Genomic DNA, 24,847 nt, shown 5'->3' on the forward strand with positions numbered 1-24,847 from the left:
TGTCTAGGGAAAATGCAGTAAAATTCGGACTCCTTATTGTTAACTCAGTACTCTTACTTGAGGTTTTAGAAGGTAAAATGCCGGAAAGAGTCTTCAAATGTTAAAGGTTCTGTATTATTACAAATATCACTTCAAAAGGGTAGGAATCTGTTTACCTCTATCCTCAACCATACCTCAGAGTTCACATGGATACTACTATATATGTTGGACGTTCTAATTTTTTATATAAATATTTAAATGCACAAAAAAAATCCTCTTCAGCTTAGGGTATTGCAACAGTAAAAGTATCCCAAAAGTCATAATCACTCACCAGATTCCAAACACCAACTCCTCCATAAGCATCACCAGCTGCTATTAAAACTGGTGTTTCGGATGGATGAATAGCCATGGAATAGATTCTGCCCCTTACAACTTTACAGACATAGCTCTCTTCGATGGTCATACGATCCAGGCTAGCTCTGTACCTGAAACAATGATATTTCACAATAAGGGAATGGTACATTTTGCAAAAATAATTAAACAAAATGCTAAAGGTATACCTTTCCAAGTTGTCTGCCTGCTTCCTATTTGTTGACATAGTTACCTGAAAAATTAAAAGGCAAATCAGAACACTGCAAACAAGATGTCCTCCAAAAGATAGAGTTCATAAACTGTTAGAAAACAAAGGAAAATGTGAACAAATATATTAAGAAAAGGCATTGATTCATATTTATAAACCAATTATGAATTCTTTTCTCAGGCCTCTCCAACTGATGCTTCCTCGTAAATATACAAGTGCAGGGCCACCTCCATTAGTTAGTCAGCAAGCCTTCTATATATATACAATTAAGTCAAGTCTTAGAATTCAAGACTACCTGTAGCCCCAAAATGGCACCAGTATACTTTGATATAAATGAATGGCATTTAATCCTCAACCTCCTCCTCTTTGAATGCCCAGATTTACTGGTAAAGCACTGTCTGTAGCCTGTTTTTAACAAGGCATGTTGTGTACTCAGGTACAAGCAAAGTCCATTCTCTCTAGCAATTTAAATTAACCTCCTGATGTTTCTTTTCTCCCCACTATATGGTTCCCAGCATGACTTAATTACCAGAAAGCAATGTGTATTTTATAAAAATGTAATTTCCTTACCCCTGAACCAAAGGAGGGGAAACCAAGCCACCTTTAAAAAAAGAAACACCCGTATACTTTAGCAGTGGAAATGTTCTCTACCTTCTTGGTAAACCATAGACCCAGGGAAATTTTTTTCCCTATAAGGTAATGCCCAAAGTCTCACACAGACAGTCCCCAAGTAATGCTGATATCAGCAGCTATTAAATGTAATATGTACAGTGTGGTGGAAACTTTTCCTCACTGCCTTTATTGCAAACAGGAAGAGAAATAGCACCGATGCACACAGTCTGACCACATCTTCTTGGCTAGTGGTACAGTTTGCGGAATGTATTCATTCCTGCAAATGCAACATCTTCACAGATCGTAGTGTGCTAGCCTTATACACAGCACATATACTTAATGAATTTGTCATGCTCAACAATTATGGCTTTAACCAACGGTCAGTATGCAACAATGTAATAAAAATAAGAAGTTATGTACTTACCATAACATTCCATGTGAGTTGCTTTTCTTGCCTTCATTATTACTGATGGGTTCGGAGCCGACCATCAGCTCAGTCGGCCAAATAGCGAAGCTCGAGGTCTCAAACAGCTTGAGGCCAAAGCCCTATCCCACAATGCACCACTACATTCCCCAGATCTGGTTTGCTGCCAACTAGTGTAGAAACCTATCCCAGATTTCAAGGAAATCATAAAATCCAGGGTGAAAGGAAACTCTTCAAGAAACCAAAACCAGAGTGGTACCTCTCGTACTTCCAGACATAGGAAGGGGGTAGGAGGGAGGGTCATAATAATGAAGGTGAGAATAACAACTCAAATGGAACGTTATGGTAAGTACATAACTTCTTAATGTGAAGTTGTTCAATCTCGCCTTCATTCTTACTGATGGGTAGCGTCCCCAGCACCGCAATCTTGGGTGGCTCACGGGAGTACCTGTTTCAGGACAGCAGATCCAAATGAAGCTCTGTCCCTACAGGCATTGTCCACTTTGTAATGAGATATAAAGGTATGTGGATTTGACCAGGTGGCAGCTCCACAAACAGAATCTATAGGTAACCTGGTCAAGAAGGCTTCAGAAGTAGACCCCGCCCTTGTAAAATGAGCCTTGACCTTGTTATGTAATGCAATACCCGCTTCACTGTAGATAAAGGAAATACAATCAGACAGCCATTTCGATAAGGTAGTTTTGGAGACAGGTGCGCCTTTTTTGGAATCTGAGAAGGAGACAAACTGCTGATCAGCCCTTCTGAGATCTTTTGTTCTGTCCAAATAAAAGCGAAGTTGTCGATGCACGTCAAGTTTGTGAAGCATATACTCCAACTGGTTTGAAAGATTAGGAAATAAAACGGGTAACTCAATCATTTGATTGTGTGAATTCTGAACATACTTTGGGTAGGAATGAAGGATTCATCCTGAGGGAAACACTATCTTTATGAAATATTAGGTAAGGTGGCTTAATGGAAAGGGCTTGCAACTTCGAAATTCTGCGTGCTGATGTAATCGTCGACAAGAATATGGTCTTCCAAGAAACATACTTCAGTTCACAAGAACTGGCAGGTTCAAAGGGGGGGGGAGAATAATTTTGGACAATATTAGATTCAAGTTCCAGGGAATAGTAGGAGATCTGATCAGTGCTTTTAAGTGCAACATACCTTTCAAAAAAGCCATAGCCAGCTTATGAGACACAATACCATTTTTGGATGCACCTAATTGAAAATTACAAATAGCAGCGAGTTGGACTCTAATGGTTGCTGCTGCAGGTCCTTCACTGAACAGTTTCGTTAGGAATTCCACTATATCTGATACAGACACCAGGAAAGGGTCAATGTTATTCTGTTGTGCCCACATGGAAAACCCTTTCCACTTACTGAGGTGAAGTTCCCTAGTTGAAGATTTATGAGACGACAATAGAATATGCTGCGTTTCTTCTGATAAATTCTGGAACCTGGCTATTCTGGGAATTGGAGCAGCCAAGCTGTCAGTTTGAAGGACTGAAGAGAGGGATGAAGAGCTCCTGACGAGTGGTCAACAGATCTGGCACTGGGTCCAGGATCCAAGGCTCCTCTAGTAGATGAGGCTTCAGAAAGGGAACCAAATTTGATGAGGCCAATACGGGGCAATTAAGATAAAAAAGTGTCCTGCCCAGAAAACTGGCTTTCTGCAATACTTTGGGAATCACTAGAATGGTGGGAAAGCATAAAGGAGTCCCGGAGGCCAATCGTGGACAAGTGCGTCCCTCAGGGATTGTCCCTGTTGAGGGATCAGGGCAAAGTAGTTGCTGCACTTGGTGTTTGTGGGGGTGGCAAAAAGGTCGCAGTAAGGCTGGCCCCATCTGTGGAAAATCATTTTCGCTATTTCGTTCTTGAGAGACCACTCGTAAGGTAGCAGAATAGCTCTGCCGAGTCTGTCCGCTATTACGTTGGATTTCCCAAGGATGTGCATTGCAATCAGAAAACGCTGGGTGGACTTTGCCTAATTACATAATCTCAGAGCCTCTCGACACAGAGGGTAGGATTTAGTTCCTCCTTGTTTATGTACCAGACTACTGACATGTTGTCTAACTGGATTGCAATCGTGCCAAGGGGAAGAGAGTCTTAAAAGGCTTGCAACACTAGAAGAACTGCTCTCATCTCCTGGACGTTTAGGTGCAAATGAGCCTTGTGAGCCTGCCAAGTACCTTGGGCTGTCAGTCTCTGATAATGCCCCCCCCCCCACCCGATCAGGGAGGCGTCCGTGGTTACCGTTGCCACTGGAGTGGGGAGAACAAATGGGCAGCCCATAGTTACCATCTCTGACGTTAGCCACCAGCGAAGGTCGTCCTTGCAAGAGTCTAATCAAAACTAGCTGATTCAAGGGTAGTTCCTAAAATGACTATTGCGTGAGTAGCAGTCAATGAAGAATGCGCATGTGAGATCTCGCAAGAGGTATTGCAATAATCGCTGCTACCATAGTGCTGAGCAGTTTGAGAATCTGTGATGCTGGTACTTTTGAACGGAGATCCACAATTTGTTGTTGGAGGACAATCACTCTTTCAGGAGGGAGCTTCAGGGACATGCTGACCGTGTCTAAGTCTGCTCCTATAAAGACTGCACGCTGCGATGGCAATAAGGCAGACTTCTAAATTTATCGTAATGCCCACCTGTAAACATAGATCTATGGTAGCATCCCTTGCCTGAATAAGTTGATGCCTGGTGGGGGCAGTAAGGAGCCAGACGTCCAAGTAAGGAAACACCTGGATTCCTGAATGTCTCAAGTGAGCCATGACCACTGCCATGCATTTGGTGAATACTCTGGGGGCTGTAATGAGACCAAAGGGCAGGGCCCGAAATGTACAGTTGTGTACACTTACCATAAATGTATATGTTAGAGTGTATTCACTGTTGCAGTCCTACCTAATGGGTTATCTGGCTCCCGGTAGCCCTCGATCGGCCAGAATACCAAAGGTAATAAAAATGACATTGGCTGCCATCGGGTTGTAAAGGACGCCAGGGCGTTCAATACCAAAGGAGGCAGCCAACATCACTTCCTCAGTCTTTCTTGCCCTAACAGACAGAAGCCTCCAAAAATAAGGCTAAACCAAATGCAAATTTGGCAAATAATATCCAATTCAGCCTGTACCTCAGGAAAAGAGAATAGGAGAGGACCAAAAAAGGGGGAAAGAGGGAGGGAAACCAGGACTGCAACAGTGAATACACTCGAACATCTACATTTATGGTAAGTGTACACAGCTGTACTATGTTCATTGTGTTTCACTGTTGCAGTCCTAACTGATGGGTTGATTACCAAAGCCCAGAGGAAAAGGGAGGAGGAACCAACAGAATCAAGGGTTGGAGATAATGCCCTGCAACACAGCAGTGGCAAACCTTGCCCTGGCTCTAGAAAAAAATTATAATGTTTTGTGAACGTGTGAAGAGAAGACCATGCGGCAGCCTCCAAAATATCTTTAGTAGGGGCACCCCTTAAAAAGGCTGCAAAAGTGGAAGTTGCTCTAGTTGAGTGGGTCCTAACCCCTCGAGGAAGAACCTTGCCATGAAAGGAATAACAAAAGGTGATGCAATGTGCAATCCACTTGGAAATGGGTTGCTTAGAAACAGCCTTGCCCTGAGCTCCAGGGGCAAAACTGACCAACAACTGTGCTGATTTCCAAAGGTCTTTAGTCCTGTCCAGGTAAAACCTGAGCTGTCTGTGCACATCAAGAGAACGCAGGATCCTTTCACCTTTATTTTGAGGATTAGGAAAGAAGGTAGGAAGGTGTATGGACTAATTAAGAGTTAAGCTAGAAACCACCTTAGGCATAAAGGAGGGATTGGTTCTCAAAGAGACCCTGTCTGTATGGAAAATAATAAAAGGCTCCGCAGCCAAAGTCTGCTGTTCCAAAACCCTCCTTGCTAAAGTTATAGCCAAGAGGAAGGCAGTCTTCCAAGAGAGAAACGTTAAATCTGCAGTGGCAGCTGGCGCAAAAGGAGGAAGAGTGAGTTTCTCTAGAACAAAATTAAGATCCCAGGCTACAGTAAGTGCCCTTCTGGGAGGTTTTAAGTTGCAAGCCCCTCTGAGAAACATTTTCAACAGGAGAAGAGAGAAAATGGGTTGTTCAACAGAACAATGAGCAGAAATGGCTGAATCATGGCATTTGATAGAGGAAAAAGAAAGACCACCCTGAAGCAATTTAGCCAGGTATTCTAAGATCAGAGGAAGAGTAGGCTGAGAAGAAGATTCCCCTCTAGCCTGCATCCAATGAGAGAACCTTTCTCATTTGCCAGCGTAGGACTTCCTAGTGCTAGGCCTCCCTCAGCACATCAACCACCTGCTGGGAAAGGGAAGAAAAGGAAGGAGTCATACCATGAGCCATGCTGCCAATTGAAGGGAATGAAGATGAGGATGCAGAATGATTCCCCCTTCCTGAACCAAAAGATCTGGCTTCAGAGGAAGATGCCAAGGAGGAAATTAGAAGAGACTGCGAAGCAGTGGATACCAATGCTGTCTGGGCCAGTCCAGAGCTATGAGAATAGCCCTTGATTGTTCATCCCTGATCTTCAATAATACTCTGGGTAGAAGAGGAAGAGGAGGGAAGGTGTAAACTAATAGCAACGTCCAAGGGAAGGACAGAGCATCCACTCTTCCAGGCTCTGCTGTGATTCTGTCTGGTGCAAAACAGAGGGAGAAGACGGTTGTCTGGGGAGGAAAAAAGATCCACCTGAGCTGTGCCCCAACATTGAATGATGCTGTAAAACACTGCTCTGTTTGGCTGCCACTCGTGAGGATCCAGGGTTCGCCTGCTCAATTGGTCTGCCAAAACATTGAGCATTCCTGGAAGAAACTGAGCTAGGAGATGCAGGTCCAGGGATGCTGCCATGGACCAAAGAGTCATGCTTTGTTAGCACAGGTGGTAAGAGTGAGTTCCTCTCTGCTTGTTGATGTACCACATGACTGTAGTGTTGTCTGTTCTGACAAGCAGGGTCCCTGGAGAAAGAAGATGCTTGAAAGCTAGTAAGGCCTGTTTAACTCCAATCAACTCTATTAGATTTATGTGCAGGTGCATCTGCTGGGCATTTCACAGTCCCTGTATGCATCTGCCATCCTAGTGTGCTCCCCAGGAGTAGTCCAATGGAGTTTGTAGTCAGAACTTGAGTGGCAGGAGGTGTCCAAAAGGGCATGTCTTTGTTTTGTAGACAGGCTGTTGCCCACCACAGAAACTCCATCTGCAGAGATGGAAGCAGAGTGATCATCATATCCAGGTCCTGTATGTTGACACCAAATGTTCTTGAGGTATCATTGCAATTTCCTCATATGCAGTCTTGCATATCAAATCATGAGAATACACGATGCCATGAATCCCAGAGCTTGCAGGTATTTCCTTGCAGGGAGCTGGGACAGGCTTGCCAAGTCCTTGAAGTAAACTGAAAGAGTTGTCTGCTTCTCCTCGGTGAGATATATCATCTGGGTGTCTGGGTTCAGACTCGCTCCCAGGAATGTTCTCCTTGGATGGTACCATTTTTTATATTGAGAGTGTAACCCAGGGAAGAGAGAAGAGTCTTTACGAATTCCAGATCCTTTAGAGGCTGTTCCTGATAACTTGCTTGAATCAGACAGTTGTCCAAGTATGGGTAAATCTGAATTTTCTTCTGCCTGCAAAAAGCAATGACTGGAGCCAGGCACTTTGTGAAGACTCTGGGAGCAGTAGATAAGCCAAAGGGCAGCGCAGAGAATTGGTAATGTTGCTTGCCCACTCTGAAATGAAGATACTGCCTGCAACTTTCCCTGACAGGGATGTGCAGATAAGCCTCTGAGATCCAAGGTTACTAGCCAGGAATACTTTCCAAGCACTGGTAGCAACTGATGCAGAGTGAGCATTTTGAACTTTGGAATTACTAGAAAAGAGTTCAGAATGGAAAGATCTAGGATAGGACGCCAGGTGCCTTCTTTTTTAGAACTAGGAAAAGCCTGGAATAAAAGCTCTGGCCTACCTGCTGAGCAGGAACCGATTCTATTGCTCCCAGATGAAATAAAGACAATTTGTTTTTCTACTTCTGCCCTTTGGTTTGGAGAAACGTCTGGGAATCCCTTAGGCGCTGGAAAGGTGCTGAAAGAAAACTTGTGCCCCGGGGATACCGTTCTGAGCACCCATTTGTCGTCTGTGATAGAGGCAAAGACATCTGAAAAAAGGGCCAACCTTCCCCCTAAAGGACTCTCCAGGCAAGCACGATGAGGCAGAAGTAAAAAAGTCAACTTCTTAAGTACCTCCTCAGCTTTGCTGCCAAAAAGATTGTCTTTATGCACAGGTACATCCAAAAGCTTAGCCTTGACAGGCTCTTGAAGAGGCTGTTCTCTGAGCCAAGTGTGCCTTCTAATAAAAGATCCAGTAGCTGTAGCCCTACTGGAGGCCTCAAGGATGTTAAAACCACAATGCAAAGAATGCTTATTGATCAGATTGGCTGAATTCAATAAATCCTGCATGTCTTTACTCTCTGCCAAAAGAGGTACACTTGCTATCTTAGACTTAATAGCCTCCAAGGTGTGCTGTTGGCACTTCAGCATATGAAAAAGGCAATTGGTAGCCCAAATAGCTAGGGTGGCAGAGGTATAAACTTTCTTGCCCCACCTATCTAGGTTCCTAGATTCCCTTTCCGAAGGAACAGGATTCCTGGTAACAGTGGCCTTAACTCCTTTAGGGCCCTGAGAAATAACCTCTGGATCTGCCAATGGGTTCCTGAAGAGAAATAGATGAGAATCAGGGACTCTGTAGTACCTGTCAGGTTTCCTTGGAGCAGGGGGAACTGAATTTGTAGACAAGGAACTTTCCAGAAAAATATCATCAACAATTTCCAACACAGGGGGAATAGCAAGAGGCTTATGCTGAAGTAAATCCAGAAACTCCCTAATCTGTTTCTTATATTGGGGATAGTCCTGGCTTTCCCATTTAAAATGTTCCCTGATGGTATTTAAAAGTGTCACCAAAAGAGAAATCCTCTGGAGGAGAGGCCGAAGGGATGGACTCCTCTGCATCTGAATCCTCAAAGGGAGAAAAAGCCTGAGAAAATTCCTCTTCTTCAGCAGAAATGCTGGAAGAATCAGACCCTGAATAGGACAAAACCTCAGGGCAAACATCCCTACTCCTTTTAGGAGGATGAGGCACAGAACTCCTAATAAGAGTTAAATCATTAGCGATTTTAACCATTTGGGCTTGAGGGGAACTCGAAGGAACTGGAGCCTGCCTTTTCACAGGCTTACGAATGGAAGGTTTACCTGCAAGCCTGAAGGACTCGGGAGGCCAGGCAACCGCCGAAGGAATAGCAGGAGTCGAAGAAAGAAGTTTCCTGTCAGAGCGCAAAACAGAGGCCTCGGACCATGGAATCAGCTTAGCAGTACCAGCTCCAGCAGAAGAGGAGACCGGCGACAGGTCGGAAGACAAAATGGAGGCCGAAGGCCTAAGGTTCTCGTACTCTATCAAGGCCTGTGGTAGTACATCTGCAGACTGCAAAAGCGTCTCACTGGCTCCCGCCTGACTGACGACCAACTTAACCTCATCAGAGGACTTAAATTTCTGAGGCCTGTCATGGTACTTGTCCTTACGCTTTTTAGGAATATCCGAAGCCTGAAGACCGGCAGACGCCATGCCAACGAACTTAGGCCAAACTCCGAAATACCTAGTCAAAATCTTAGCCCGATGACTGATTGTACGCGGATTAAAGGAGGCACAAAGACTAAAATTGGGAACGTCGTGGTCAAGGCCTAAACAGATAATGCAATAGGAATGAAAATCTCTATGGGGAATCTGATTTCCACAGGTAAGGCAATTATTAACTTTTGCTGACATTCGTTAAGGCAAGAAAAGAGGACCCCCAATGGGGTACTTAGCTGTAGTAGACTTCAACTCTTGTAGTCAGAAAACCAACCAAGATAATCTGCCGACCGGCACTCGTGCATGAAAAGCTTCTGCTTCAGGCTCCACAGCAAGGAAGACTGAGGAAGTGAAGTCGGCTGCCTCCTTTTGTATCGGACACCCTGACATCCTTTACAACCGACGGCAGCCAATGTCATTTTTACTTACCTTTGGTATTCTGGCCGATCGAGGGCTACCGGGAGCCAGATAACCAATCGGTTAGGACTGCAACAGTGAAACACGATGAACATCTGGAAGTGACTCGCTCCCAGCCGGAAGCGCAGATAATCCCTGGATGGCCTGGCCATTTTGATATGGTAGCACGCATCCTGGAGATCTATAGAGCAAATCCAATCATCCTTCCCTAAAAACAGGAGAATGGACTGAAGCGTGACCATCCGGAACTTCGTCTTCACCACCTATTTGTTGAGTCTGCCGAGGTCCAGAATAGGTCTCCAGTCCCCCGTCTTCTTTGGTACGAAAAAGAACCTTGAGCAAGTTCCGGATCCTTGCTGGTCTGCTGGAGGACTCTTTTTTCAATAGTTTCTGGCCACTACGGATGCTACATCCCGTACACTGGGTGGAACGTCTGGGATTCCTTTTATTGGCCTGGGGTGAGAGTGAAAGGGGATGGACTATCCCCTGGATACATTTTGTACCCATCAGTCTTCTGAGATATTTAGCCAGATGCCTAGGTACAAAAACAAACGTCCCCAGACTGCCTCCAGAGCAGGACAGTTGTGCCTCCTTTCAGGAGCGCTGATGGGGTTTCCCAAGGAACTGATCCCAGTCACCTTGGTTCTGCACACCCCCTCTGCCATGTGGGCGTCTTCCACCATTGCCTCCCCCTCTGCCCCTGGAGGAGGCTTTGCCTTGTGAGTTCGGAAAAACTCCTTGGGTCTTACTGAACCACATTTTCCCACCCCGTTGACCTATGGGATAAGGTCTAGTAGGGGTAGAAAAACGGACTCCAACAGCAGATAGAGTCTTACCGTCTTGCTCACATCTGGTGAGAGTCTCTGACTTTTGGTCTAAACAGGGAGGAACCAATGAAAGGGGCATTCACAAACGACGACTTAAAAGGCTCCGCAAAAGAACATAAGCGCATCCAGGAATGTCTTCACAAAGCAATTCCTGTACCCACAGCCCTACTCATTCCATCAGCTGAGCAAGACATAAGGCGCATGGAAGAGTTTACAATGGAATAGAGGGTAGCAAGCTGAAACGTCACCTTGTCCGCTACAAAGTCGGCTACTGCACCCTAGAGAGCATCTCCAAGCTCCTTGAGGAGATATCTCTGTAGACTTGTGAAGTGGGTCAGGTAGTTCAATGACCGAAGTGCAAAGGTCGTAGAACTGAGCATGCACTTCCCGAAGTTGTCAATTATCCTAGACTCTCTATTAGGAGGATGAACAGAAGTAGAAGTCTCCATCTGCATTTTACTGGCTGCCGCCACCACCATGGCATCAACAGGTATGGGTTTAGACAAAAAAAAGCTTCATCATGGGGTGCTGAAATATACTTGTTTGGCCTTCTGGGAACAGGCTACATAGAATCTAGTGACTCCCATGCCCTTCGAGACAAAAGATACATCAACTCATCGAAGGGCAGAAACACCCAAGAGGTGGAGGGTCGGAACCCGAAAGCCTTCAGGAGCACCAATTCGTCCTCAGTAGGGTTTTGGGGCTGCCAGTCCCCCTTCTCCCTAAGGATCTCAAGGATATCCGTGAAGGAAATATCCTCAGAGGGGGACCTTGGGGACCCTTACGATTTCTCCAAATCGGTGTCAGACGTGATGGATTTCCGAGGGGAATCTAGATGTCTCCTCTTACATAATCTCTTCAGAGGGACTTCCTCAGTGGGAATCTCTGGGGAAGTCTTGGAAGAGCAGGGTTCCCCCAAGGGGTTATCCTGAGGCTCTGGGTCCCTGCACTTATGGTGAACCTGTGGAGGCGTAGAAGAAGCAGGCGCCTTTCGGGAGGAGGTGGCCATATTAGAGGTTGTGTAAGTCTGAGGAGACAAAGCCCTCCTCATGGCATCAAAGGCCCCACAGCTCCAATGCAAGGAAGCACCCAAGTCTGAAGACACCAAGGACTCCTCCCGCACCAGAACCACCAGCTCCGAGCCGGAGGTAGGAGCTGAACTCATGCGTGCTGAAGCCCCAAGAGGGCGAGTGAACAGACATATCTGTTCGACCCCCCCCAGATCCAGCAGGAGAGTGTCTACTCCCAGATTCCACCACCGGAGCAGAGGATATCAGGGTGGTCGGTACAGAAAGTTCAGAGGTGTGCGTCGGCACAGACAGCTCCACCAATGACTGAATGGCCGCCTCCGGCTCCGATGTCTTGGTTCAAGTCAGAGGAGGAGCAACAACGGGAGAGGACTTTGTCGGTTCTGAAGCTGCTAGAGTCAAAACGGACAGAATTTTAGCAAGTGCTGGATCCTGTAGAAGTCTCCGCACCACTCGGTCCACATCCGAATCAGATAGTCTGGAAGCCCGAGAGGAGACCACCTACGGAGCCGGTGATCCCAGAATCGGAGACCTCAAAGTAGGAGATACCGGTTCCAAAACTAGGGACTGGCTGCTGCCAGCAACCTGAACGGTCAGTTCGGATGGCACTAGAGCCAAAACCGTAGCCTTTTTAGAGGTCTTCGGAACCAAAGAGCCCTTCGGAGCCGAACTAGATGAAGAGGGTTTTGGTTGACTCCAAGCAGAATCCAAATCCGTTTGGAAGGCAGATTTAATTAAACCCCGCTCTACCAGCTTACGCTTCCTTTCACTAACACCCTGGAGCTGAAGCCATGACAAGTGGAGCAAACCTCCTGTAAGTGTACCTCCCCCAAACAGTACACACCTGTGGAATGATGGTCTGTGACTGATATTTTTGACTGCATTTGGGGCACCTTTTAAATCTAGATTTAGCTTTTTCAGACATTGTAGCGAAAATTAACAAGAACTATGTCCAAAGAAAAAATGAGCCTAACCGGCTAAAGGTATGATAAGGCAGCAATAAATCTTCTACTGTACAAGAAAAAGCCTAACAGGCTAAGAAACAAAAAACAGCCAAGAAAAACGGCAGAAAGCCTAACTAGACTGGGATACAGCTAGAATACTTTTAGCAAAAGGCTAATAGCCAACTTGAAAAACAGTGCCAAGCCCAAAACAATACTAACAACCAGAGTGAAAAACTATTCAACAGGTTACAAGTCCGAAAACGGACAACCAGAACTAAGAACTATACTACTAAGTACCTAATATACAACAACTGTGAAAACTATTAAAAAATATTCGAAGAAATCGTAAACTTCTCCCTCCAACGGCTAAGAGCTGTAGAGAAAGTACAGTTTTGTACCTAACATAAATGTAGATGTCCGATAGATATGCAACTGCAGTCCTTACATAAGGGTTGTCCTGCCTCAGGCAGCCCTCGGTCGGCCGGATTCCAAAGTCTGGGCCCGGCGTCGGCTGATGTCGCCTCCTCCCCGACGTCAGAGCGGCTGGGGTATAAAAGCATCAGCCGACGCCATCTTCCTCAGTGTTCTTGCCCCAGATGCCAGGTGCCCTCCAAGGAAGGCTAAATTTAGAACTAGATAAAATTTCCAGACATACACAATAGCAATAAACAGATACACCATAACAGATATCCCCAGCTAAGTATAAAAGGAGGGAAGTGGACCCAATACACAGAGGGGTAGGAGGGAGGTAAAACCTGACTGCAGTTGCATATCTATCGGACATCTACATTTATGGTAGGTACAAAACTGTACTATGTCCTTCAAGAATGCAACTGCAGTCCTTACATATGGGTTGAATACCATAGCCAAGCTGGGGGTGGTAGGCTCTAAGATAAGGATGGTGTAGCTAAAATGCCCTGCAGGACTGCCGAAGCAAAGCCTGCTCGGGATCTGGAATATAAAGGCAGGTTGTAGTGCTTGGAAAATGTATGCACGGAGCTCCATGTAGCAGCTTCTAGAATGTCCTTTGTAGCCACCCCTCTTAGGAAGGCTGTGGAGGCGGCTGTAGCTCTGGTGGAGTGTGGCCTGATATTGGCTGGCACACCCTTTCCATGGAAAGAATAACAGAATCTGATGCAATGTCCAATCCATTTTGAAATTGTTTGTTTGGAAATTGCCTTTCCTTGCACTCCAGGGGCGTATGCTACAAATAGTTGGTCAGACTTTGTTGGCCCTTGTTCTGTCCAAGTAGTAGCATAGTTGTCTGTGTATGTCCAAAGTGTGCAGCAGCTTTTCCCCTTTATTTTGAGGATTGGGGAAGAAAATAGGCAGGTGAATTGCTTGATTTAGAGACACCCTGGATATCACTTTTGGCATAAAAGAAGGACTGGTTCTTAAAGAAACCTTGTCCCGATGAAAAATGAGGAATGGAGGTACTGCCATGAGGGCCTGTATCTCCGAAACTCTTCTTGCGGAGGTAATTGCCAACAGGAAAACTGTTTTCCAGGAAAGAAATTGCAAATCTGAAGATGCTGCTGGTTCAAAAGGAGGAAAATAATTTTTCCAACACGAAGTTGAGGTCCCATGCAGGCACTGGTGGTTTTCTGGGAGGTTTGATATTCTTTATCCCTCTTAGAAATTGTCTTAGCAAAGGATGTGAAAACACAGGTGGATCAGTGTTGTATTTTGCTGAAATTGCTGAAGCGTGTATTTTTATGGAAGAATAGGAAAGTCCATTATGCAGCATTTCTGCAAGTATTCCAGTATCTGTGGGATGCTCATTACTGATGCATCCTGTCCCCTTGATGGTATTCCAGATGTTGAATCTCTTCCATTTGGCTGAATAAGTCTTTCTGGTGGAAGGTCTGCGTGCTTCCAATAATATCTGCTGAACTTCCTTGGAGAGAGAGATATGGGGAGAAATCATGGAACCCTCCAAACTGTCAGCTGCAGAGTTTGCAGGTTGGGATGAACCGTCCTGTAATTGTGCTGAGAGTAGAGGCCATTGAGGCAGGGGCCACGGCTTGGTGCAAGATATGCTCCTTAGTAATGGATACCAGTGCTGCCTTGGCCAATCTGGAGCTATTAAGATGCCTTTCGGTTGCTCTGCTTTGATCTTCAGTAACACCTTGGTCATTAATGGTAGAGGTGGGAATGCATAGATTGTTAGAGTTCCAGCTGAATGAGAGAGCATCTATTCTCCATGCTTGTGGATGGTGTGTCCTCGAGCAGAACTTTTTCAGATGATGATTGAGGTGGGAGGCAAAGAGATCTATGTCCGGCCTCCCCCATGCATGAGTTATTTGTGCAAAAATGTCTGGATGCAACATCCATTCGTGCGGGTCCAGGATGTTTCTGCTTAGACTGTCCACCAGAACATTGTCCCAGCCCGGAACAAACTGGGATTGCAGCTGTATGTTCACAGTTTCAGGGACTCTTCCCAAAGAGTCATTGTTAGTCTGCAAAGGGGGTAAGAATGATGAGTACCTCCCTGCTTGTTTATGTACCACATAACAGTGGTGTTGTCTGTCTATTAGCAGATGACCTTGTTGAAGATATTTTCCGAAGGCCTCGATTGCATGAATCGCTGCCATCTCCTCTTTTTGATTTATGTGTAGATGTACTTCCTGGGGAGTCCATTGCCCTTGAATGCATCTGCCCTCCATGTGCGCCCCCCATCCATGGTCTGAGACGTCTGTTGTAATGGTTTGGCTTGTTTGAGGTTTGTTGAAAGGCATACCTTTGTTTAACTGGCTTGCTTGGGCCCACCACAAAAATTCCCTTTGTAGACATGGGATGAGTGGGATAATTGCTTCTAAGTTGTGGCTGTGTTGAGACCATAAACTTTTAGGTACCATTGTAGTTTTCTCATGTGTAGTCTTGCCAGTGGAATCAGTAGAATGCAAGATGCCATGAAACCCAGGGCCTGCAGGATTTTCCTTGCAGTCATCTGGGTGAGCTTTGCTAGGCTTTTGAAGTAATGTGGTAATTGTTCTTGCTTCTCTTCTGTGAGGTAAGCCATTTGTGATTCTGTGTCTAGTTTGGCTCCTAGAAAAATTATTTGTTGGGATGGCAGTAGTCTTGATTTTTGTAAGTTGACTGTGTATCCCAAAGCCTGTAGTAAGTGAATGACACTCTGACCCTGCAAGAAATCTGAGGTATCTTCTGCAACTGTGTCTGATTGGGACATGCAGGTATGCCTCCTTGAGGTCCAGAGTAACCAGCCAAGACCCCTTGCCCAGCATGGGAAGGAGTTGCTGTAGCGTCAGCATTTTGAATTTTGGTACAATGAGAAAAGTGTTTAGAGCGGACAAGTCCAGTATTGGCCTCCATTGCTTTTCTTTTCTTGGAACACGGAACAGTCTTGAATAAAATCCCTGGCCTTGTTCCTGAGGAGGAACCTTTTCTATTGCTTTGATTTGTATCAGCTTTGAAATTTGTTCGAATGCCTCTGCCCTTTGATTTTGTGGCAGGTTTGGCATGCCTTGTCTTGTTGGTAAAGTATGGAAGTGGAACCTGTAGCCTTGGTATATGTCCAGAATCCATTTGTCCTTTGTTAAAATGTGCCATTTTTTTGAAAATAAGGATAATTTTCCGCCTAAAGGTGCTTCTCTTTGAGCCTTGGTTGGCGGTGTCAAAGTCAAGTCATTGTGATTGTCCCTGTGGAGCAGGGGAAGTCCCTGCGACACCTCTCTGACTAGTCGGTTGCCATTGACGTCCCCTGTAGGAGCCTCTGTATTGCCCTCTTCCCCGGGCACGCCTGTTCTTTCCCCTTTGAAACTTGTCAGTGTCCGGAAAGGACCAATTCTTAGAAGGCCAATTCCTGCTGAACCTTGGTGGCTGAACCTGGAGGAAATCCTTGACTGTTTGCACTGATTTAGCCTTTTCTTCAATTGATTTCAACACATCCTCAGCATTAGCACCAAATAGCTTGTGTTTTACCAGAGGTGCATCCAGAAGCTTTACTTTAACATGATCTGGCAATGCCTGTTCTTTCCACCATGCATGTCTATGTATGACGGCCCCTGTCATAGCTGCCTACATGAAGCTTCCAATGCATCATAACCACACTGAAGAAAATGATTGCTAACCTGCTGAGTGTTATGGACCAAATCCTGCAAGGCCTTTTTATCTAAAGGCTCAGGAGAGGCTAACTTTTTCTGCAAATCATCCATCAAGAAATCCTGATACTGAAACATATGAAAAAGGCAATTAAGGGCCCTCATAGCAAGTGTGGTAGAGGTATAAACTTTTTTGCCCCACCTCTCCAGGGACCTAGCTTCCCTGTCTGAGGGCAAAGGATTTTTGGCCGTGGATGTGGCCACCCCTTTGGGCCCCTGGGAAATAGTTTCTAGATCAACAGAATGGGCCTTAAAGAAATGCTTGTGAGTTTCAGGAACCCTGTAGTATCTGTCCGGCTTGACAGGAGCAGGGGGGAGAGAATCAGGAGAAGCACTCGAATCTCAGTACACATCATCCAGTACATCTAACACTGGAGGGATAGCTAAAGGCCTGTGTTGGGGAAGCTTAAGGAAGGTACGAAGCCGTTTCCTGGAGTCAGAGAATTCCTGACCTTGCCACTGAAAATGCTCTCTCATGGAGTGTAAAATTTCCCCAAAAGAAATATCCTCAGGAGGAGAGGCAGAAGGAATAGATTCCTCCGCATCAGAATCCTCGTAGACCTGGAAGGACTCTTCCTGGGTATCTGAGTGATCAGAGTCACCAGAGGCTTCATCTGAAGAAAGGGTGTCTGTATGCTCAACCCTGGGCCTTTTGTCTGAAGGTGGCTGAGAACCTCTGTCAGGATGGGCCTGGGAGCCTCTGATTAAGGAAATTAAATCTGCAGCTAAAGTCATGATTTGCTTATCAGTAGTGGGCTGAGGCAAAGTTTTAGGAGGGTGAGACTTAGCCTGGCTGGCAGCCTTAGCACGTGTGTAGGCCTTGATAAACATAGACATAGGGGGCCTAGCTGCCCCACGTGCTGGAGTAACCTTGTCCACTGGTATGGTCTCAGGCAAATCTTGGGCTTCAGTTTCTGGAGGAAAATCAACAACCGGCACCGGCGCAGTCTCCGGGGCCGGAGTGATCGGTAAAGCGGTGTCGTCGGTCCGGAGCGGTGGAACAACCGCCTCAGAAGAGACCGATGCACTCGCGGTAGCTTTTGGCGTGGTGTCGGTGGAAGTCGCGGGCCGAGAATGTCGGTCCCGGTCTTTCCGTTTTTTTGGAAATACGAGGTTTCGGTTGTTCCGACGGCATGGTATAAGAGAATTTATCACCAAAAAAGTCTTCAGCAAACTCTGCCCGGCGCCTGAGTGTGCGCTTATTGAAGCAAGCACAGGCAGCACAGGCCGAGACGTTGTGGTCTGGGCCAAGGCAGGGGAGGCAGTAAGAATGGAAGTCCTTATGAGGTATTTGTTTACCACAAGACAAACAATTAACTTTTTCAGTTTTTTCTGACATCGGCTGAGGCAAGAAAAGGTTCCTCAACGGGGTACTTAGCTTTTTGATGACTTCGGATACGTAAAACACAGGAGCTGACCGACACTTGCGAACTGCTTCTGCTTCTGGCACCGCGCGGCAAGAAAGACGGAGGAAGATGGCATCGGCTGATGCTTTTATACCCCAGCCGCTCTGACGTCGGGGAGGAGGCGACATCAGCCAACGCCGGACCCAGACTTTGGAATCCGGCCGACCGAGGGCTGCCTGAGGCAGGACAACCCTTATGTAAGGACTGCAGTTGCATTCTTGAAGGACATCACCCAATCAGTTGCAGCAGCAAACTACATCTGGGGAATGTAAGGGAGCATTGTGGGATAGGGCTTTGGCCTTGAGCTGTTTGACACCTCAAGCTTTGCTATTTGGCCAACTTGGAGAGGATGGTCGGCTCCGAACCCATCAGTAAGAATAAAGGCGAGATTGAACAACTTCACATTGACAGTTATTTACTCACTATAATGATTTACCTCTGCTGCCGTTTCCATCCTTTCTTAATGAATGGTTCTCTGATCCGACCTCAGATCAGGCTTCGGCCACTTCTAAGCTTTGGATCCAGTACTCAGGCTCTCGCCCCCACCCATAATCCCTCGTGTAAAAATGAGCTACTTCAGACAGTTTGCCAGACAAATGGGGAATTTAAAATTATGAGGGTGTTAACAGATAAACAACTTTGCTAACCTAAACACTGCCCAGCTAAGAAGAGTGTGTGATATAGGGCCATATACGGGGATCACTGGCCCTGAAAGTCCAATGCAGGCTACTTGTTTGGAACCTTACCAATGGGACTATAAAGAACGCAGCCACCATCAGACCAGACGCAGGGCAGCTATGACTTTGGAGGATACTATTACAGTCCATACTTGCAGCTGAATAACCGAGATGCTAACTTGTGTAAGACTGAGTCTGGATGACAGATGCTCCTAGCAGCACTCTGTGAATATTGGGGCTAACAATTACTCCATACTGAATTCTGCAGTACTCAATGTGATCTTCTAGAACTGGAACAGTGAGAAATGAGACACTTTCCATTCTAACAATGAGTACGGATTACAGGGAGAGGATATGGCAATTATGGGAATATCTTGGTTCATGAATCCATGTTGAGCTGCTTCTGCAGCTGCATGTTGAAAGACCAGATGGCATTGCTTGAAACTGGAATGACCGGCTCCCAACACCAAGGAAGGATGGACTGTACTGTTGCCAGCCACAACTTTTGTAACAAACTTGTTTAATCTGCTGAAATCCATTAGGTGTCCGCGGTCCTTTGTCTTCAATAAACCCAAAAAAACGAACAAAGAATATAATGTGGGCCTCTTCTGATGTGGTAAAAAATTTATAACCTCCACTTTAGCCACATCCTTGTGGTGGGATAGGGTATCTGGAAAGGAAAGCAACTGGTGGCATGGGCCAAGTCAAAATTGTATAGCCTATGGGAATGACTGCCTTATTTACCTCTCATACATAACTGGCTATCCAAGCAGGTAAGTGGAGGGACACAACCCCCAGACAGCTTAAAGAGCAAAACAGTCTAGGATTCTGCACCTGATCCCAAGGAGAAGGGTTGTGGAACACGGATCTTCTGTCCCCTATACCATGTTGGTAACATCCTTCCAAAACACCACAGTGACTGCTTTGGTCTATCAGAATGCTGCTGAAATCCTGCTGTTGACCTTTCCTCAATCACATTTTCCAAGTTCACATCTAGGTCTAAAAGATACTTTGAAGAGCAAAAGATGTAACTGTCTTGAGCATCTTGCTTTCTTGCTCACTTCTTCCTAGCTTTTCTTTCACCTCAGGATCAAAGAGGTTGGTTCATGTGTAATGGAGGACTGGTGAAATGTGAAATATGCTTTCAAGTTAAGAAAAATGACAGTTTTATCCAGGCATGCCTACTAGGCTCCCTTGTACAGAAACTAGTTAGGTCTTAACCCCCCCTTTTTTAATGGGGGCAATTACAATCACATCTGGCCTCCTCTCTTTCAACACTACTATGTACATGCAGAAAAACCTCAGTGTATGCAAAATTTAACTTTTTTTTTTTTTTTTTTTGCAGAGGAGCAAACTGCCCCTGTACTCACCTCACCCCTGCTAATTATATATGCCAATTCAGAGGTCCCACAAATTCAGGTAAAAGGTGCATCCCCCATCCTAAGAACTGTGCAAACTTGCATAACTGCCCGCCATCTTTTTAGCCAACCAAATGTGCTCAGAAACAGTGCAGCCATATTATACATTTTATATACCTATATGGCAGTCTTTCAGATGAACAATATTACTTGTACCAAATCTGGTTGTGATGTCAACATTACATCTAATCACACAACTTTGAAAACCCAAAACATAGTAACACACTGAATCCATAAATTCTCCATTGCTCCAGGCCCAGGACTAACAGCTGACATGGGTCATGAAGGAGGACAAGTCTAGGAGTTCAGGACACTGAGTTTCAATGTGACGTCAGCATTACAAGATTCATTATAGAGAATGTCAAGCATCTAACAGACAATCTACATGACATCCATCCATCCTCAAACCCTTTTCCCAGATTTACACATGGGGTCGGGGTGTCACTTCAATAATGACAATCTACAGCCAAGGTTTACACTGCCGTAGTAGTTCATCCATTCCACACATTCGCGCACACACTCACACCTAGGGCCAATTTAGAGTGTCCAACCCACCTGCTGCATGTCTTTAGAATGTGGGAGGAAACCAGAGCGCCTATAGAAAAAACATGTAAACCCAGGGAGGACATGCAGACACTGCACAGAAGGCACGCCAGAGAAGAATCGAACCGGGGAAACTCTTGCTGTAAGGTGACAACACTAACCACTACTCTGCCAAAGGCCAGGGAAAAGTAACAGGTAGACGCGCACACAGACAGACACCCTTTAATGCATTTTCCACACTGTTCTTATTTTTGCCTTTTCACTAGTAGAAAACTCTCAGTAATTTGATAAGCAATAACAATGACCTTGTTAAGAAGGAGGATATCAGGTTTTTTTTTTAAACTAACAGACAAGCTTAAAGGACATACGTTGATGTGACTTAATTCGTACTGTCAGTGTTAGAGCTTAAAGTCACAGTATAGCTGTACTATGTGAACTACTGTCTGGATCAAAGTGTGTGTTTGAGCAGGATCTTAAAATGAAACATAAGCAAAGAGAAGTATATACTCCGTTCAACTAACTCAGATTATCTGACAATCTAAGACAGCATAAAATTGACATGACAAATACCAGCAGTAAAACTGTCCACTCCACTGCAAGGTAGCTATCAAACGGATCCCAGGTTGTGAAAGTTGCCGGTACACTGTAATCTCAATGTAAAACTGCAACAAGTTGGGTGCCACATGTATCCATGATAGGTCCACTCCTGTTTGGCATTTATTTTGCAGACATCCAAGCTAATAGCAAAGAAGTGTGAATGAACAAGTTTGTTGATGACTGCAAGCTGGGATCTGCTACACACCTGTCCAGTAATACTAAGCAGTAAGGGTTGGAATCTATAAATACCTGTTGTAGTGAAAACACTCAAGTTAAATGCAAAAAAGTGCAGCATAATAGCAGTCGGCATAAAAGCCGGTCCCATTCCATATGTTGTATATGGTGCTCTTCTTCATACAAAGCTGGTCATAAGAAACATGGGCACTTATGTGGACAATTCTCTCTCATTTGATCATTGTGTTACCACCCTTGTCGATAAATCCTATTTGGACCAGTTAACTACCAAGGGAATATCTTCATTAGCTAAGAAAGTCACCCTGCCCTGAATTCTCTTATCAGACCCATAATGGAATACCATGCTCACTTTGGTATGTAGAACCCTAAGTATATCACTCAATTGGAAAGACCATAATGATTTCAAACCAAGAAAACTGAAGACCTAAAATCCTTCAACTATCCCAGTGCTCAAAGGTGACCTGTACCTAGCTCTTCACACCATGAAAGACTCAATCCTATTTCTTTGAAAAGCCCATACCTCTAAACACACCCACAAGGAGGACATAAAATACTGACCAAAGTATAAACAAGACACTTTGGAGGGATAGGCTCCTAATACACTTCATTCCCTGCCTATGGAATAAGTTGGCAATGTAGGTAAAATGAGAAAAAAAAGGGGGGGAGTGCTACTTCAGTTATCTTTAAAGCTAGTCTTGATGACCGGATTGGTTAAAAAAAAAATTATACCACAGTTATCATGTACTACCCTGCACTATTTGGGAAGTAAGGAGTATTAAGTGTTAAGGCAAGAATGGCAAGAACTTTTAAGCTTGTCTACTTAAAATGTATATGGCTAGGCATCTTACAGTCCCCCACGTTCACTCGTCTAGTATTATTCCTACATTCCTATGCAGGCTTCTGTAGCAAAGATCCTTAATGAATAAGTTATTTGTACAATTATCCAAAATACTCAAACAACTGACAATGTGCATGCTTTGCTTCTGTATTCTGCTAGTGTATCTAATGCGGTTGATCATATTCCAGTTATGAAAATTAAAAAGAAGTTATGTTCTTACCATAACATTCCATGTGAGTTGTTCATCTCACTTTTGTTCTTACACATGGTTACGGAGCCGGCCGCTTTCCAAGCTCAAGATCTCCGAGTAGCTCAAGGCACAGTCCCCATCCTATGATGCTAACCTCAGATGTAGTTTGCTGAACCCAGCAAGAAAAAAAAATCACTAAGCATACTAATATGCCAAACATATAAACATGTGTACATATATTTACAATTTGCCAAGAAATACTCTGGCTGGAGTAAAGGAAACTAGTTAGACCAACCAGACCACCAGTCATACCCGTTCTTCAAGAACCTGGAGGGGGAAGGTGGGATGGGGAAGGTGGGATGGAGTGTAAGAACAAAGGCGAGATGAACAACTCACATGGAACGTTATGGTAAGAACATAACTTCTTTATGTGAAGTTGTTAAATCTCGATATTTGTTCTTACACGTGGGTAGTGTCCCAAGCACCCTAATCCTGGGTAGCTCATGGGAGTACATTCCTGAGAACAGTGGAACCAAAGGAAGCCCTATCCCTGGAGGCCCTGTCCACTTTGTAATGAGTGATAACGTATGAGGTTTGGACCAAGTAGCAGCTGCACAAATAGTATCCAAAGGCAAATGGGCTACATGAGCCAGAGATGTAGACACAGCCCTGGTGGAATGTGCTTTCACACTATGCTCTAATGGTTGGTTGGTTGATGAATATATATATATATTTTATGCAATCAGATAACCACTTAGACAATTTAACTTTAGCCACAGGCAGCCCCTTTTTATTGTCCGCATGAGAAAAAGTTGTTCCGATTTCCTAAACTCCTTTGTTCTGTCCAAATAAAACCTCAGTTGTCTGTGAACATCAAGTTTATGTAACATATATTCTAATTTATTTGAATGGTGTCTGAAAAATGTGGGCAGCTCAATAGGCTGGTTCAAATTGACCTCGGAGCAGACCTTGGGAAGAAAGGTGGGATTTGTCCTGAATGACACTCTGTCGGGATGAAAAACGAGATATGGAGGCCTGATAGAAAGAGCTTGTAGTTCCGAAACTCTACGTGCTGAGGTAATAGCCACCAAGAATATTGTTTTCCAAGAAATGAACTTCAAGGGACAAAAAGATGTGGGTTCAAAGGGGGGAAGCATAAGCTGAGATGGCATTAAATTTAAATTCCAGTGGGCAACTGGTTGTCTGACAGGTGGCCCAACTTGATGAATCCCTTTCATCAGAAAGGCTTTACATAATCTGAGAGAGACAAGATTAGACCCTTCAAATCCCAGGTAAAAATTGGATATTGCAGCCAACTGAACCTCTTACAGTGGCTGCTGCTGCACCTTCGTGAAAAAGCATGGTGAGAGACTCCAGAACACTATCAACAGGAGCAACATAGGGATCAATATCATGTTGAGAGGCCCAATAAACAAAACGTTTCCATTTGCTGTTATACAGTTTTCTGGTGGAGACTTTATGAGAGAAGACCAGAATATGTTGCACTGTGGAAGACAAATTATATGACCTGGCTAGGTTGGGAAGTGGAGCAGCCAAACTGTCAGTTTGGGGGACTGAAGAGAGGGGTGAAGAACTCCTGACGAGTGAGTCAGAAGGTCTGGCACTGGGTCCAGAAATCAAGGTTCTTCCAGTTGATATTGATAAAGGAAGGGGAACCATATTTGCAGAGGCCAAAAGGGGGCCATCAGAATAACAGTCCTTCACAAGCTTTTTGCTTTCTGTAAAAATATGGGGATCAGCGGGGTTGGAGGAAAGGCATAAAGGAGACCCAAGGGCCAATCATGTACAAGTGAATCCCTTGGGCTTTCCCCCAGAAGAGGATTCAGGGCAAAGTAGCTTCTGCATTTGGAATTCAGCGGGGATGCAAAAAGGTCGCAGCAAGACTGTCCCCATCTCCAGAAAATCAATTCCGCCACTTCTTTGAGGGACCACTCATGGGGCAACAGAATTTCTCTGCTCAGTTTGTCCGCTATCACGTTGGATTTCCCCGGGATGTGCGTTGCTATCAGAAAGCGCCCAGTGGATACAGCCCACTGCCAAATTCTCAAGGCTTCTCGGCATAAGGAGCAAGACTTGGTTCCCCCCTGTTTGTTGATGTACCAGACCACCGACATGTTGTCCATCTGGATCGCAATCATGTCCCCAGGCAGAGAGTCGTGGAAGTGCTGCAACGCTAAAAGCACCACTCTCAACTCCAGGACATTGATGTGCAAATGAGATTCCATCTCTGACCAGGTACCTTAGGCAGTTCTTCCCTGAAAAAGCCCCCCCCACCCTATCAGGGAAGTGTCCGTTGTCACCGTGGCTATGGGAGGGGGAAATACAAATGGTTAACCTATCGTCACCTGGTGACTTTTCAGCCACCAGAGAAGGTCCTTCTTGCAAGCGTCTGTCAG

At 45.2% G+C, this 24,847-nt stretch overlaps 1 protein-coding gene across 2 annotated transcripts in view; it reads right to left on the reverse strand.

Annotated features, from left to right (window-relative positions):
- WDR76 (WD repeat domain 76) overlaps window positions 1-24,847 on the reverse strand; it is a 773,733-nt gene that overhangs the window by 430,589 nt on the left and 318,297 nt on the right. For both annotated transcript variants that reach the window (XM_044077715.1, XM_044077713.1), the window contains exons 7-8: window positions 540-583; window positions 311-464 (exon numbers count right to left, since the gene is read on the reverse strand). In XM_044077715.1, coding sequence (XP_043933650.1) covers window positions 311-464; window positions 540-583 — 198 coding nt within the window. The remainder of the gene's footprint in view (window positions 1-310; window positions 465-539; window positions 584-24,847) is intronic.

The sequence above is a fragment of the Protopterus annectens genome, chromosome 7.part0 (genome assembly GCF_019279795.1).
Source record: "Protopterus annectens isolate FY-2018-M chromosome 7.part0, PAN1.0, whole genome shotgun sequence".
Lineage (NCBI taxonomy): Eukaryota > Metazoa > Chordata > Ceratodontiformes > Protopteridae > Protopterus > Protopterus annectens.